Source organism: Bos indicus x Bos taurus, chromosome 2 (genome assembly GCF_003369695.1).
Source record: "Bos indicus x Bos taurus breed Angus x Brahman F1 hybrid chromosome 2, Bos_hybrid_MaternalHap_v2.0, whole genome shotgun sequence".
Taxonomy (NCBI): Eukaryota; Metazoa; Chordata; class Mammalia; order Artiodactyla; family Bovidae; genus Bos; species Bos indicus x Bos taurus.
The window spans coordinates 26,684,291-26,701,364 of NC_040077.1; the positions used below are offsets into that span (position 1 = coordinate 26,684,291).

The 17,074-nt window shown below is 43.6% G+C and overlaps 1 protein-coding gene across 1 annotated transcript in view; it reads left to right on the top strand.

Moving 5' to 3' along the window:
- The first annotated feature begins 1,096 nt into the window (after positions 1–1,096).
- Positions 1,097–17,074, top strand: part of LRP2 (LDL receptor related protein 2) — a 177,048-nt gene continuing 161,070 nt past the window's right edge. Inside the window, exon 1 of the mRNA XM_027558351.1 lies at positions 1,097–1,332. Within this exon, the coding sequence (XP_027414152.1) occupies positions 1,254–1,332 (79 nt within the window). The 5' untranslated portion in view covers positions 1,097–1,253. The remainder of the gene's footprint in view (positions 1,333–17,074) is intronic.

Sequence of the window (17,074 nt, forward strand, 5' to 3'; positions counted from 1 at the left end):
CATGGGTGCTGGGCTATCGTCTTGACGGCCACGGCTCCTCTGAGAGAAAGGGCTCCTGACTGAAAGGGCTCCAGGACCAGGGCCTGGCTCCGGGGTGAGGAAATTCCGGGGTGACCCCTGGCCTAGAAACGGTTCCTTCTCACATAGGTCTCCACGTGGCCAGGAAAGCGGTTGCACGGACCCTCCTTCTTTCTGTGGGCACTGGAGCCACGTATCGGCTGAGGACGATGCTCAAGTTTCTCTCACAGTGCTCTTTGGGGCGCCCTCCTCCAGCCCCCACCAGCCTGGCTACACTGCCCCCAAAGAAAGGAGTGGCGGGATTCTCTGAACCCCTTTAGTTTCTCCCTCCCATAAAGGGGCACCTGCACCGTCTAGAAGACGTTCATTCTTTCAGTTTTGCTCAAAATGATCAGATTTGTAAGAAGCACGATCTGGTCTTGACACCTGTAGACGTGGTGCTTAAGAAAATCTAAACAAGGATCCGACGCGCCCCCATCGCCCCAACATTGATCTCACTCACCCCGTAACTCGTAAAAACATAGAGCACGCCATCTCAGCGCCCAACTCTACAGGGGAAACCCGGGTGTCTGAGGGAGCTTGAGGATTGTAGACTAGAGAATAAAATAGTCACAAATCTCGATCGAGCAAGCTCTCCATTCCTCTTTCCCCTTCCCTCCTCCTCCTCCTCTTGTTTTCCCTTTTCAAAAACTGTATAGGTAGCCGACATCCGTGTGGACCGCCTAGCCAACTTCTGTGCGGAGGCCAATCCTGCCCGCGTGTGATCGTGTCAGTGTGAGCGTGTGACGGTGATGAGCGTGTGTGCGCGTATGAATGAGCGTGTGTACCTGGGAAGTGTGCGTGCACGTGTGAGCGGGCGCGTGTGCGCGCGCGGCTGTGTCTGTAGGAGTGCCTGCGTGAGAGTGCACGCGTGTGTTCGGGTCCCGACTCCTCTCGCAGCTGCAAAGTGCAGGGGGCGGGCCGGGCGGCAGGGGGCCTGCCCCGCGGGATTCCCGCAGGCTAGTTCCGGGGCGGGCGGGTCTAAAGGGCTTTATGCACGGTCTGGAGGGTGGGGACTGGCGCCGGTAGAAAACGCGATTCCTCAGGCGCGGGTCCCGGCTTTCTGCCACTAGGAGCCCGCAGAGGTGCGGCCCTGAAAGAGCGCTCCCCAGTGGAGGCGCTGCAGTGCCGAGTGCGACGCGCGCCCACCTCCCGGGGAAGGAACGGCGAGGCCGAGGACCCGGACAGTCGCTGGGATGGAGCGCTGGGCGGCGGCGGCAGCGTGCACGCTGCTGCTGGCTTTCGCCGCCTGCCTGGCGCCGGCCAGTGGCGAAGGTAAGCGCCCACCGGTCCGACCTCCGCGCCGAGTGCGGGACTTCCCTGGCTGCGGCAGGGTCGGGTCCGCGGGCGAGCGGAGGGGGCTGCGGCCGGCAAAGGCCAGGAGCGGGAGGCCGCCGGACAGCTCCCTGTGGGGCCCTCAGGTTGCCCTGCGTGGGGCCGGCAGGAGCTCCCCTCCTTCGCCCGCCCCGGCAGTGAGCTGTCCCAAACTTGAGAAAGCAGCCCCTGCGGTTTCGGTGACAGCACACCCCACAAGGACCCTGCCTTTGTTCCCACGGAGGTTTGTCCCAACCCTCCTGGAAGGTACTTCGCTACTCTCCTCGTGAGTCCGCAGCTTGCTCCCCGCGCTGGTTTCTTCTCTCCGGGGCCAAGCGGTCTTCCGCGCTGCTCTGTGCGCAGTTTTCCACCTGCAGCGCCCCGCCCGGGAATCCCTTCGCGCGCCCAGGCTGCGGGCTCGAGCACCCCGCCTTTCTGCAGCAGCGAAACTTGGTCTCGCCGTGACCCCCAAGAGACCGCATCTCGATAAAGATCATTCACTAGCCGAGATAAGGCCGGGAGGTGGGATTGGCCGAGAGAGCGGCTGATACGCTGCAGCATTTTCTTGAAGGGTTTCCCTTTCCAGCCGGGAAGTGGAGGCTTTTGTGTTGATGAATGGGGCTCGTCTGCGCGGCCGGAGTTTTGAGGGCTCGAATGGAGAAAGTTTCTGCGATGAAGCGCTGTAAACTTCTCTCAAGTTGTCGGGAGACTTTTAGTTTTTTACAGGAACGGAGGCGAGGGAAAGAGGAGGAGGGAGTAGGGGAGAGAATAACAAGAATAAGAGGGGAGGAGGAGAGAAGACAAATAGAGAGTAAAAGGGAGAGAAGGAGGGGAAAGAGAGAGATCGGGGGCTGAGGTCGGGGAGAAGGAGAGAGAGAGGAAGCTAGGGATGAATGGGAGAGGCGAGGAGGCAGGGGAACAAGCGAGCTCTCTCCCTGGCTTTGCGTTGCTAGGTAGCAGCGAAGAGCTGCGTGTGACCGACCACCAGACAGACAGAGCGGACGCTGCTGCCTCCAGGGGGACTAATCTGTCTGTGGGGACGGGAGACCACCCTCTCCCCCACCACCCCTTCCTCCCGCTCCTTCCTTCTCGGACAACTTAATTGCCCTACAATGAAAATGAAACCCCTATTGTTGTAGGATTAGCCAAAGCAATACATTGATTTTCCTGGATCACATATTAGGGTTGAAGAGTGGGGACTGCAGAAGCCCCCATTTATGGCAGAGAGAGGGGATGGGCCAGTGGCATGTATTCAGATGGTTAATCTGCTTTCTTTCCTCAATTCTTAGAGTAAGCTCCTTAGAGGGAATCAACTAAGTAATTATACAGCAACTCCTAACAGTACACATTGCAGACTTCCTGGGAAGAAGTTTGGAAACGCCAACAAACCTCACTGGTCGTGTAAAACTCTTTGGAAAAGGAGGGGAGGCAGGAAGAGAACGTTAATAATTATAACTTCGAAAACCTTTTCTCAGGGTTGGTAACAGAGAAAGAGAATTTATTATTATTGTGGAGGGTTTGTCCTAAATATAGCCACAAGTTTTACTATATGTTCCTGTAAGTGCCTGGCAAAAGGAAACCTTGTCTGGGTTAAACTGGGATACATCTGGGTTATCCACATACAACCCAAACAGATGTTTTCATCCCTGTGTTAATGTCTTAGTCATCAAATAACCTGTACTTACTCTTCTTGGTAGTTTAGACCCATCTACCTTTCATTCTATAATAATAATCACATAATATGTATAGTATATAGCATATGATATCGTATATATCATATACTTTTATGTGGCAGGCCCTGTTCTAAGTATTTTACACTTGTTGAAATTTAGTCTTTATCACGCCTCTTTTTAAGTAAGCACTCTTACTGTTTCTATTTTACAGATGGGAAATGAAGACATAGACCAGTTAACTTCCTTAAGGTCATATGGCTAGAAAATCACTGTGAGACAATTCCCAGAGATTCTGATACCAGAGGCTTTAACTAAACTGCTCTAGTATATGGCTCTTTTGTACTAGAAATGTCATACCCCCTTAGTTTCTGTCCACGTGTGAAGTTACTAAAGAAGCCAAGGGACTTTTTGCAAGTCTTTGCCACATACTGTAGAATTTGCTTGCTGCTCATAACTTGATATTTCCAGAAACTCTTTGCAGGTTTCTATCCTCACTCTCAGTCTTCCCAATTGATCATTTTTACATACATGTCCTCTGAATATTGTCAACCTGGGGGTTTAAGATTTCTAGATTCCTGTTGTATTGATTTTTGACATAGATGAAGAAGTATGATGACATTGTAAATGCCCTTATTTTAGGTAAGATCATCCTGCAAACTTCATATCATTAGAAACTGGAAAGTGTTTTGCAGTTAGTCTTTTAAAAAATATTGCATATCTGTGGCTAGAAATTATTTGCACTGCCCTCTATTTTGCATAATGCTTTTTAAAAAATGCGGAGAGCCTGAAGCAATGGCTTCACCTCATTCTAGCTGTGTGACCTTGGGAAAGTCCTTTAACTTTGCATGGCTCAGATTGCTTATCTGTAAAACTGGTATGATAATGGGAGAATCTATTCTGTGACATTTTATGAACATAAAGTGGTAAGTGTGCCTTAGCATGGTGTAAGGCATTGTAGACAATGATCATAAACTAATAGCTCTTTTTATTACTTTGATTCATAATACCTTTTCTTGCTTACTGATCATATTTCTAATTTCAAAATGCACATGAGAATATCTTTAAGTATTTTCCACCTAACATTTCTCTGAAGAATTCCCAGATTCCAGGACGTGATTTGAAGTTTTTCAGAAAATGTTATGGTTTCTCAGGACAATGATACTCTTTCATCCAATAGAAGTTTGATTGTGCCCTTAATAGGATCAGGTTTTATGACAATTACATCTTTGGGTACAGTTTATATGCTTAGAAGGGTTGTGTGGCCAATAGCAAACAGGCAACATTTTGGTTCTGTCAAGTCTCTATTATCTGCTGCTGCTTTTATTTCACAGCAATTGGCTTTTCTTTCTCTTACTGAAGTTCTTCCTTGCCAGTCTTTGGGGCTTCTGCTTAAACTTCCTGTCCCTGCCCTATTTTAATATAAACTTTTATAACCTTTAGATATATCACTTGGACTGCTTGGCATTATTTTATAGTTAAGTAACTAAATCCTGGTGGAGAAGGAAATGGCAACCCACTCCAGAGTTCTTGCCTGGAGGATCCCAGGGACGGGGGAGCCTGGTGGGCTGCCGTCTACGGGTCGCACGACTGAAGCGACTTAGCAGCAACTAAACGCTGGAGGGAGACTGAATGGAGTGAAAGAGTGGAGTTAAGTGCCCCACCTAAAGGACATTGATCGAGCCAGGGTCTGAACCTGAGACTCCTCATTCTTCCACAAGACCTTTAGATGCATGTCCTCTAAATGTCCCCATGTTGAGATCTCTAGATTCCTTTTGTGTTGATCCTGACTTACCAGTTGAGGCAAAGTATGATGAAAAGATGATCTTGGGCGAATCTTTAGTTGGGTGGGTCACCAGTCTCAGGCCTAAGCTGAATCTTATGATAGATTAATATAACCATGTGTTTTTAGCTTGACCCAGAACTCCCAAAGTCTGTGCCTCTGGATCCATTTTTTAAAAATTGTGGACCATCAGAGCACATTTCTGAAGAGTTGATATAATTCACATATTAATAGTTATAGTCCATTAATTTTGTGGTCTTGAGAAATTTAAAAAATCATTACACTGTGGCTGCTAAGTCACTTCAGTCGTGTCCGACTCTGTGCGACCCCATAGGTGGCAGCCCACCAGGCTCCCCTGTCCCTGGGATTCACCAGGCAAGAACACTGGAGTGGGTTGCCATTTCCTTCTCCAATGCAGGAAAGTGAAAAGTGAAAATGAAGTCACTCCAGTCGTGTCTGTGGCAATCCACAAATATTTATTAATAAGCATCTACGAGCCTGGTAGGCTGCAGTCCATGGGGTCGCAAAGAGTCGGACACGACTGAGCGACTTCGCTTTCACTTTTCACTTTCATGCACTGGAGAAGGAAATGGCAACCCACTCCAGTGTTCTTGCCTGGAGAATCCCAGGGATGGGGAAGCCTGGTGGGCTGCTGTCTATGGGGTCGCACAGAGTCGGACACGACTAAAGTGACTTAGCTTAGCTTAGCTTACGGTGTGCTAGTAAGACAGCAGTATCAATATAACAGAAAGGTTAAGGATGATGAGAACTGAAAAGAGGAGTCTAGATTCCACAGTTAAAATGGGCTGCAACTTTGTGTTTACGATTCTGAGATAGTCATTTTCTAGTTCCTAATAACTCTGGCTAGGATTTCACCAATATTAGATTTGACACATTCCAGCCTCAGTGTTTTGGGCTGCTTTTAGAATGATCAGATTGATAGATGTTTTGAAATGTCAGAGATGCTTTGATGCTTCCCATGTTTATAAAGGGCCTGTACAAATGTTTCCTAATTGATTTCTTGACCATCTTAGCATTGTGAGACACAGTAGAAAAAGTGTGAATTTGGGGATTAGAGGATCTGGATTTGTAATGAATGTAAATTCATTACAACATACTCAACTGCTCTGGGTTGGTTTTATCTATAAAATGGACACATGTTTACCTCATAGGGTAGTTATGCCAGTTACCTGAGAAAAGTGTGAAATGCTTTTTAGACTGTGAGGTCTCATGTATTTCTATCCATCATGACTGCCCTTTTCAAGAATTTAACTTTTTATAAACTTGTGGAGAAGATATTGTATCTTGGTATCTCCCCCTGCCCCCTTTTTAGTACAAGGGATCTTTAAATGATTTTCTTGTGCATCTTTGACACAGTGCTTTATTGGCTACAGCAACTTTACACATTAGTCTGAATTCTCATGTTTGTAAATGACAGAAAACTCAGTTAAACTGCTTGAAGCCAAAAGGAAGGAGTATTGAAATATATAATTGAAAAGATAAAGCTATTAGGTTGAACCATATGGGATTGTTGGACGGAGGAGCCTGGTAGGCTGCAGTCCATGGGGTCGCTAAGAGTCGGACACGACTGAGCGACTTCACTTTCACTTTTCACTCTCATGCATTGGAGAAGGAAATGGCAACCCACTCCAGTGTTCTTGCCTGGAGAATCCCAGGGACGGGGGAGCCTGGTGGGCTGCTGTCTCTGGGGTCACACAGAGTCCGACACGACTGACGTGACTTAGCAGCAGCAGCATATGGGATTGTTGTTCCTAGGTCAGAAGCAGTCAAATTTGGCAATTTGGTTTAACCTAGTATAGTTGGGCACTCAGCCTACTTCATGTGGATTGGTTTCTCTATCTCCTGGTTCTGAGATGACTGTGTTCTCTAGCATGTTCTTCTCTGGCATCATATCCTTTAATGTTATGTCCAATGGAAAAGAGTAAGTTTTGTTTTAATTATACTCTGCAAAAGTCTCAATTGCATTCAGGGACTCCTCTTAGGTCATAAGCTCATTGGAGAACCAGTCACTATATCCAGGGATATGTAATGTGCCTCTGGCTTAGACTTGAGTCACATGCTTGATCTTTGAAGTCACAGACTGAAGTCTAGACCCCAGAGGGAAAATGAGGTGAGGCTCCCAGGAGAATGGTGAACAGATGTGGAGTTGCAGAAACAACAGATATCTGGAACACCTTATCAGATAAAACCAGTTTTCCATTTTGTGTATGAAGACAGACTTGAAATTTCTTACGAGTAGGTGGTCCTGGGATAACTCAATAATTGAAGAGGGAAAAGGCTTGCAAATATTAAAGCAAGACACGGACGTGATGTTGTGTTCTTGTGATCATGTTGCAACTAGAAGGTTTTTTTGTAGCCTAAGGGATTCTTATTTGGAGCTTTACTTTGTGATGGACTGGAATGTTCTGGAAAATGATCTGAGAGATCCAAGTATGGAAACTCTTGAGTCTTTTGTAGGATTTCATTTTTCAGCAAGTCCTAGGCCTTTGTCCCTTTTCCAACTTTCTTCATTTGTTTTTATTCCTAAAATATTGTCCCTTTTCCAGGCACTAGACCTTGGCTGTGAGAAAGAGCTAGAAAGAAAGGAGAGAAGAAGGGTTTGGAGACATATGAAGATGCTTCAGTGGAGACAGAATGCACTTTGGTGCTCATCTAAGAATCCTTAGCATATACCCTGCTGCTGCTGCTAAGTCGCTTCAGTCATGTCTGACTCTGCGCGACCCCATAGATGGCAGCCTACAAGGCTACCCCGTCCCTGGGATTCTCCAGGCAAGAACACTGGAGTGGGTTGCCATTTCCTTCTCCAATGCAGGAAAGTGAAAAGTGAAAGTGAAGTCGCTCAGTTGTGTCCGACTCTTAGCGACCCCATGTACTACAGCCCACCAGGCCCTCCGTCTTTCCAGGCAAGAGTACTGGAGTGGGGTGCCATTGCCTTCTCCAAGCATATACCATAGGGAACTTCTTCTATAGACAGTGGAACATGTATCTTTTACACTTCGCTGGGTTAATTCAGAAATGCTAAACATTTGCCCTCTATGCCAGTGGTTATTTTGCTGGTCTTTAAGTCTTATTTCTAATATCTCGGTATCATACCAAGAAACTGGAAACATCAGTTTTTGGGAAATTTAAAAGTCTCTCCAAGAATGTAACAGATTAGACAATGTGAAGTTTCACGTTAAAATCTCTATGCTTTTGGTCATTAACCCTCAGGTCATGCCTGACCCCCAGCATTATTGGAAACAGTAAGAAATGAATGAAAGAAGGAAATGTAATTACCACTCTGTGCCTTGAAAAGTTAAGTCACTGTTATTATGGATATAATGGCTTGTTTATTGTCCAGATCTTGAGATTCCAAGTTTGGAAGCAATACTAGAGGTCTCCTTTAAGTTTATATATCATCAGCCTCGTGAAGATCAGCAACTTTGAAAATAAGCCTTTACTCACTGATTCACATTAATAGTGTATCTACTTTTGAGTGCTCAGTGGGTATTGAGGAAACCCCCAAAAGAGGAAGACGACCACGGCTACACTTCTGTTCTGCTAGACTTTCTTGGATTCTCATATAAAAACATCCTGTCTTATGGTGTCAGAGACTTGCTTGTCATTTTGAGCCCAGTTCTTTGGTTTTTATTCTCATTAACAAGGAGATTTTCTTCATAAAAGGTAAAAAATCAAAACTCATTTATTTTGATAAGGAAATCCTTAAGTAAAATTGAATTTAGGGATAGAAATATCTGAAATATGTCAATCTTACCTACCTTTTACTGTCACTAAAGGGAAGGAGAAAATGCTAGTGTGTACTTTCACACTGGTTTAGTTTTGATGTGGGAAGGCTGTGGAGGATACTTTTTGTTGTTAAGAAACAGAAAACCCACCTCCAATTGGCTTAAACAATTAAGGGTATTTATTGACTCATGTAAGCAAAAACTTCTGAGGCAGAGTGGGGTTCAGGTAAGGTGCATTCAGGGCTCCAGTTCTATTTCTTTGTGTTCTTGACTTTACTCCCCTCTAGGTTTCAGCTTTGTTTTCAGGCTGGCTTCCCATATTGTTATATTATAGCTGCCAGGGCAAATGAGGCTACACGCTTTCTTGATCCTATCTAGGGACAACTTTGAGATTTCAGCTGTGTTCTCAAAAGCATTATTTCATCACAATTTATAGAATGTGATAATCTCTAGGGTCCCTTGATGGAAATAAGCTAGATTCTTAAGCTTGGCATATAAAAATTACCTGGGGAGCTTTAAATATATATTCTTAGGCCAAAACTCACACCTACTATATCAGGAGTATGGAATCTGTATTTTAAGTAATTCTAAGAGTCAGATGATTTGGAAACAACTCATCTGGGTAACCTGTCTCATTTTTAGTTTTGCAAACTGAAACTAACTTGCAACGGCAAATCCCTTCCACTAGCAGTGAAGAGTACTCCAGTTATATCTATTCTTTCTTTTGGATGGGGATGTTACAAGGTAGCTACAGTAACAAGGTGATTTGAAGTACTGCCCCCATTCCTGGCAGTCTCCTTTCATGGCCAATATGACAGTCCCTCCCTGGAGCCACTGTTTGTATCTTAATTGGATTCTTTGCTTTCTCTGCTCTTTCCTTGGACACCCTTGATGTCCTTCTTCCCACTGTTAAGAATCTGAGGTTCTTTGAGCTGACCCAAGTCAGGAATTCATCTCAAGAGCATCCCCTGGCAGAGCTCACTGGCATCTATCCCATGTTTGGCATTGGGAGTTATTAGAAAATGTTATTTCCCAACTCTTTGTTGCTCCCACTGGGTCTTATAGTCCATTGATCCCACCACCTCTTCACTATCCCTCAAATCCCTGTTATTTACCTCCTTGGCTTATATTTTATGGCCCATCATTAGCATCACTTCCTTGCCTCCACCCTCAGCAGTCTGGCCCTCTTTTCTCAGACCTCCAACACCACCTGCTCAAACAACATTGCTTCTTATAGACGTGAAAATAGAAGCAATCAACAGAAGGACGCAAATTCTCATAACTCAACCATCATCATTTGCACCTCAGCCTGTATATTTTCTTTCCTCCTGTTCCTCGGGACAAACTTTCCATGCTGTGTAGTCCAGCCAGTTCATTCATGTTCTAGATCACACTCTGTCTCTCATCATTTGTCTCCTCTCATCAAATCTTCATTTTCCCCACATTCCCTTCTTGCTGTCACCTATTTCCTCTGTACCTTGGCAAAATTCCTTGGCAGATTTATCTTTATCCACTGTAGTTTTGCTCAGTTTTTCTCATATCCATGCCTTTCAGGTGTTTTTTCCCCACCACCCTTGACCAAGGTGTTTCTTTGGCCAAGGTCACTGGTGACTTCCATTGTTAAATCCAAAGACCCATTCTCAGCTCTCATCTTGTTTAGCTAACTAGCAACACTGCACACAGCGTATCCTGCCTTCCACCATGAAACAGTTTGGCTTCCGAGAAACTACATTCTCCTGGCTTCCTTCCTTCCTTCTTGGCCTCCCCTTATTCCCTCATGCTTCTTTCCGTCCACCTTTCTGATTACTTTTCGTCTCTATCTGCATTGCTTTGGGCTCATTCTGTCTCATGACATACCATCTGTACGCTGACAACTTATAAATTTAGGACTATAATCCAGGCCCTACCCTAAACTCTAGTCCTGTATGTCCAACTGCTTATTTGATAACCTGGTTGTACAAGAGTCATTTCAGACTTACATCCAAAAACTGAACCCCTGATCTCCATTAATGCCCCAAACCTGCTTTATCCATTGATTTCCCCATTTGAGAAAGTGACTACTCCATCTTTGCTTAGACTCCAAACTTTGGACTCTTTCTTTTTATACCTTACATCCAACCCATCAGAAAATCCCATCATTTCAATCATCAGAATATATGTAGAATCCAAACAGTTTTGAAACTGGTAACTGATCTTTACCAGTGCTGTGTTGATCCAGGTCATGGTCACCTATTACCTGGATTATTGCAATGCCTTCCCTACTGATCACCTGGTGTTCTTTGGTCCCCCTCCTGTCAACTCTCAGCCCCCTTTAAAAACCAGTCAGATCTTGTCACTCCTCTACTCAAAAGCACCAGTGGCTTCTGTCACACATGAATTGGATTTTTCAGAAACTGATGCTGAGAGGGACTTTGGAATGCATAATATTAATGAAGATCAGTGTCTGTGAAGGAAAGGGGAGGAAGCAGGAACAGGCAGAGGAAGAAACTGAAGTGGATAAGGCCTCGATTGACCCAGTGGGCAGTTCTGGAGCTGCAGCTGGCAAGCAGAATGGTCTGTGTCAGGCTGAATAGGCTTTCCTCAGTTGCTGGATGTGGTCTATCCTAGCAAGGTACCTTTCTATTGATACAACTGAGGTGGATGTTGAAGGAGTTGAGTGTAGGTAGAGAGTCCTTCCCTGCAGCTGGCCCTTCCTTGAAGGGAAATCTTGATGGTGCATCTCCGCATCTCCCTGGCTACCATTGCTCCCCAGCTCATACAGAGTCAGAGTCCAGGTAGACCCTAACTATTAACTTGGACATCCCCTGAACTGTCTCCTTCTCTCCCTCGACTCACAGTGCAATGGTTGTTCAGTTGCTCAGTCGAGTCCAGCTCTTGGTGACCTTATGGACTGAAGCACACCAGGCTTCCCTGTCCTTCACCATCTCCTGGAGCTTGCTCAAACTTGTGTACATTGAGTCAGTGATGCCATCCAACCATCTCATCCTCTGTTGTCCCCATCTTCTGCCTTCAATCTTTCCCAGCATCAGGGTCTTTTCTAATGAATCGGCTCTTTGTACCCAGTGACAAAGTATCAGAGCTTCAGCTTCAGCATTAGTCCTTCAAATGAGTATTCAGGGTTTATTTCCTTTAGGACTGCCTGGTTTGATCTCCTTGCAGTCCAAGGGACTCTCAAGAGTCTTCTCCAGCACCACAGTTGGAAAACATCAATTCTTTGGTGCACAACCTTCTTTATAGTCCACCTCTCACATATGTACATGACAACTGGAAAAGCCATGGCTTTGACTAGATGGACCTTTGTCGGCAAAGCAATGTCTCTGCTTTTTAATACACTGTCTAGGTACAATGGTATTCTTGCTTTCTTCCCAACATAGTGAGCACCTTAAGGCCTTCGTACTTGCTTCCTCTCTTCTTGAACACTCTTGCCTCAGACTGTGCATGACCTGCCCCTCACCTTCTACAGGTCATTGCTTATAGGTCACTTTCTTAGTGTTGATTTCTCAGATTCTTTGCTCTTTCTTCATTGCATTTATCACCCTCTGACATAATGGGCATTGTTTTGTTGTTGTTGTTGTTGTTTATTTACTTTGTTTCTCTTTTCTAAGATATAAATTTCAGGACCGCAGACATTTTTATCTCTCTTATTCATTGTCTTATTCCTAGTACCGAGAATTGGGCTGATGAAATAAATCTAACTTGAATGAACGATGGATAGATGCCACCATGGGTACTAAAACTAAGAAGGGCAGCCTCCGCTCATCACTATGTCCCTGGTATTGCCAGCCGTTAATTCCGCCAGGCTCCTGGAGGCCCCATCAAGGTTCTGATGGAGAAAAAAAGAAAATTGCTGTCTCTCTCAAAACAAGTGGCTTAGCAACGCTATTTCTTTCCATTTGACTCTCCCCCTTCCTCCGCCTCACTGCCCCCCAACTACTGATGACTCCCAACACATTTGATTGTAGCGGATTCTGCATCGGCCTTTTTAACTTCCACCCCAGACACTTGGCTACTCTGTGAGAATCCCCTGTACATACAGAATGGGTCATTCTGCTATTTTAAGGACAGATTTGATACAGTAGCTTTTACAAAAAGATAAGCCAAAGTTTTTAGACTTTATGTTAGTGGACTGTCACTCTGTGTTTAAACAGAACACAAAAGAAATCTGTCTGAGACCACGGCACAGTGAAAACAGCCTTGATCAGACAAAAGGCCCTCTGAAGAGGGGAGTGGTTTCCCAAGTCGGGGAGGCGGCGTGGACTGTGGAGGAAAGAACATCACATGTCAAGTCAGGACATTCATCGGTCTTGTTCCTGATGAATGAAGAAAAAATGGGCCCAGTTGAAGAGGGCCAGAATGCTGAACACTGCCCATGGCTGCTCGTCCCTGGGTGCAGTCTTTCTCACTTTAGATCCTTTTTTTTAAATTGAAAAAAGTTATTTATTTGGCTACGCTGGGTCTTCGTTGTGGCATGTGGGATCCAGTTCCCTAACCAGGGATTGAACCCAGGCACCCTGCACTGGGAGCACAGAGTCTCAGCCACTGGACCTCCAGGGAAGCCCCTAGACCCCATTCTTTTGATGGCTTCGTAATACAAGCATGACCAAGTAGTTAAGTTGTCGGCATACAGATGGTATTTAAAGTCACGACATAGGATGAGACTATAAAAGCAATGCAAATAGAGATGAAAAGTAATCAGAAAGGTGGATGGGAGTAAGCATGAGGGAACAAGGGGAGGCCAGCAAGGAAGGAAGGAAACCAGGAGAGTGAAGAAGTTGGGAGAATGACCTGAAATAATTAGTGCTAAAATTTTTGAGTGTTTTCTATGTGCCTGATACAGTCCTAAGTGTTTTACAGGTGTAACTTTACTCACTTCTTCATTATTAACAGTTTGAATTTTATGGATAAAGAATTAAGGCAGGGACTTCCCTGGTTATGACTTGGTGCTTCCAATGCAAAGGGCACAGGTTTGATCCCTGACTGGGGAACTAAGGTCCCACATGCCTTGCAGCAAAAAATAAATAAATAAATAAATAAATAAAAAAGAAGAACCAAGACAAAGATAGCGTAGGTAGTTTGCCCATTGCTGTCTAATTAGTAAGTGGTGAAACCAAGATTTGACCCCAGAGTGCTTATTCTTATGTGTTATCACTGGGTAGATAGGATCAAGTGAAAGATAGTGCCTCTGTGTCCATCAAAGCCTCATTTAATGGCTCATATAATGATCAGCTGACCTCATTTCAGAAGCTGGTACCTTTGCAACTCAACTCTTGGGACATTTTTGTGCTATTTTTGCATTCATTCCTTGTTGATGGAGGCCATATCATGCTTTGACATCAAGTAATTGGAAACAACAAAGGATAGAGAGATTCCTGCCACATGGGCCTGTCCAAAGCAGCTTACCCTGAAAGAGTACATTTCCACTATAACCCAGTTTTCCCTCTATTCTCTTCAGGTACTGGCTGATTCCTGCTTGCTGACTTTCTCCTCTGTTACCTTTCCTTTATCTAAGAATGTCTTCTCTATAATGACACATCCTTTAATTCAAAAGACCCTTTGACTGTCAGAGAGAGCTCTATTTTAACTTCCTTTTAGGGATGGCAGTGCAGATATTGAAAGTTGTCTGTTGCTTCATACTTGATGGAAAAATTCCTACTAAGTTCCCTCATTCAAAGTCCTAGAAGAAAACAATGAACAACCAAGAGAGAACTCTTGGCAGCTGAAAAGGTTGTTCCTGGAGAGATGGGGAAGGTATTTGCATATGGTTGGAAGGGCTGGAATGTCTCTTGGCTCCAAAGTGTCTCTCACCCTGGCCAGAGATGTCTGCTCGGTCGCCATTAGTGCCAATTCTTTAGAAGAATACATTCTTTCCCTTGAAACTCTGGTTAAAGTGCAGAAATGTTTACCCCTGTCTGGTCAAGTAGTTAGCTGAGATAATAATGCACAGAAAACATTCCTGAGTGAGGTTCAGAAAGAAGGAGATGCAAAGTTGATAGTTTGATAGGGGGCGGGGACGAAAGAAAGGAAGAACGAATCTGAAGGTGAGAGTCTTGGAAGGGAGCTGACTTCATCTCCTAATTAATTGTTTTGCTTAAATCAGCTTTTCTAGATAACAGATGTTATTGCTTGTGCTTTTTCCTTAGGATGACATTATGGGGAGTTTCTGCTGTAAATCTGTTCAATTGACAACAAAGATTGAACTTCTTACTTTCTAGTAAGGCTCACCTTCCTCTAATTAGCTCAGTGGAAATAAGATTGTTAGAACAAAAGGAAACGTTGACCCTAAAGGCAACAAATTTGCAGCATTCTATCAGTCATTCCTTAGGGACTCATTGGCATCAGATAAGGTTGAGAGGAAGCTTTTGGATTTAGTGTAAATGGAAGTTACAATTTTTCTAGACCATAATGATTATTATTAGGAAATCCAGTTTTATTCCTTAGTATGCAATAAAACAACAGTTTGCATGTGGATAAGGTAAAAGCCACACATTTCTTAAGTCAATTGCTAAATGGTTAACTTTTATGTACCACCTCTCTGAATTATTTTTCTAGTTCACTTCTGACATAAAAATTGACTTCTTCCCTAATATTTGGTGCAGTGAGGTGTTGAAAGAATTTGCTAAGTAATCACTGGAAGCTGAGATTCTAGTGAAAAACAAAATGCATGGTTTAAAAATTGAACGTACTAACTGGGAGAGAGCAAAGATTAGATGCTTCTTTCTGTAAATAATTAAACCCAGTAGGGCAGACAAGAGAGAACATGGGGCTTGAGCTAAGAAGGATGCATGGGTATTGAACACTTTCACTTCCCTGTGAGGGCAATCAAAGAGGTCTTTAATAGTTGTTGCTGATTGTGAATATGTGCAACAAAATCCTTAATCCAGATTTACTTCTCAAGCATTTTGCTGTGATTGAAGGAATGAGAAAGGGAAGAGAAGAGGAACTGTTTGGTTGAGGCCCTTCAGCACTCTCTCTCTAGGAGGCCCAAGTGTGGTTTGTCACAGTGACCTGGGACTTTGGTCCCCTTCAGGACCACCACCTAGCCCTGGGGGTGCCTGGGTAGATCAAAGACAATTGGTTTTACTTTTTCTTGCCGAGAAGCAGTGGATCTATGAATTGAGAGCTGGATTAACACAAGACACATAGGATGGATTCTGATTTTCTCTTTCAGAGTGGTTTTGAGGTGGTTGGTCTTAATTTTTCTATCTGTAAACAAAAAGAAAAAGATTTTACAGTTTTCCTATGGGTAAGCTTGAATATTAGCCTTAATGAAGAGCTTTATCATTTAAATTAACATAGACTTAAATTGTGCATGTATAGTTTTATAAATTTTCATACATGTATATATTTGTGTAACCAGCACCAGGACTGGGATTAGAACAGTTCAATAGCCCCCCACCCCCTCGATTCCCGTATGCTATTGCTGTAGTCGCACTCTCCAAATAAAGCTCCTCAGTTCTTTTTTTTTGAAAACTCACTTTCACATATAAAAGCCTCAATTTCTGCCTTTCATTTGTGCATTTTAATTCAAGAAGTATTTCTAACTCATTTTTGAAGTAATTCAAAATGACATGGGTGAGTGGTAAGGTTGCAAGCTTGGTTTCCCCCTATTACGTGGAGGAAAAAAACTCTGGAAAGATAGCTCTTTCAGTATAGCCATATAGGAAAAAAATTGGCCTAAACTTGGCTTGTTGCTAGATTGGAATCTGCAAAGAAAACACACTCAAGAAGTCTCCCTTGAAGCAGAGGACAGAGGTTTATTTTATATTTAACGATTTACCCCTTGACACCTGGGAAATGATTAGTTGATGTTTTCAAAGAAGATTAAGTCAGTGTGGTTAATTAACTGTGGTAATCAGGTGACTTAAATTAATTAACTCCTTGTTAACAATTTCCATCAATTTTGTAAATAAATGACTGAATCAGTAAATTATACTCAAGATTAAAGGCTATATTTCCTGATTTATTTTATTGATGACAAATTAGAGAATTTTCTCTTCATCTCATTCTCTTCCTGCCAACCTTACAAATGAGAACTGGCTGGTTATAGTTTGAGAGGAACGCACCAGAGTAACTTTTAATGTATGGCTTTAATCAAAAGTCAGGTGAAAGGACACTTGAAAAGATTTAGGGAAATGAAACTTAACCAGCATATACGTAGCAACATTAAGGGAGAATGTGGGTAGCAAATAATGATGAAACTCACTTTAGGATAAGCTTTTAACTATGAAGTCTTTAATGTTTTATTTTCTTTCTTTTTTCTAAGTGAAAAACGAATGAGGGATATAACAATTTGGTTTTTAGCTAGAAATAAATTTGAGGGGATATTTAGATATTCTATTGAGAAGGAACTTACCAAAATGTTGGGATGTAGTGATCGCATTAGTCAGTAAAGCTCGACGGCAGGTTTAAAGTGCCATACAAATATACAACTAAAATGTTCTTATTTTTAGAAGCTTTATAGTTGAAAATTCTCTTCCTTACTTACATGATTATGTCTTGGTCTC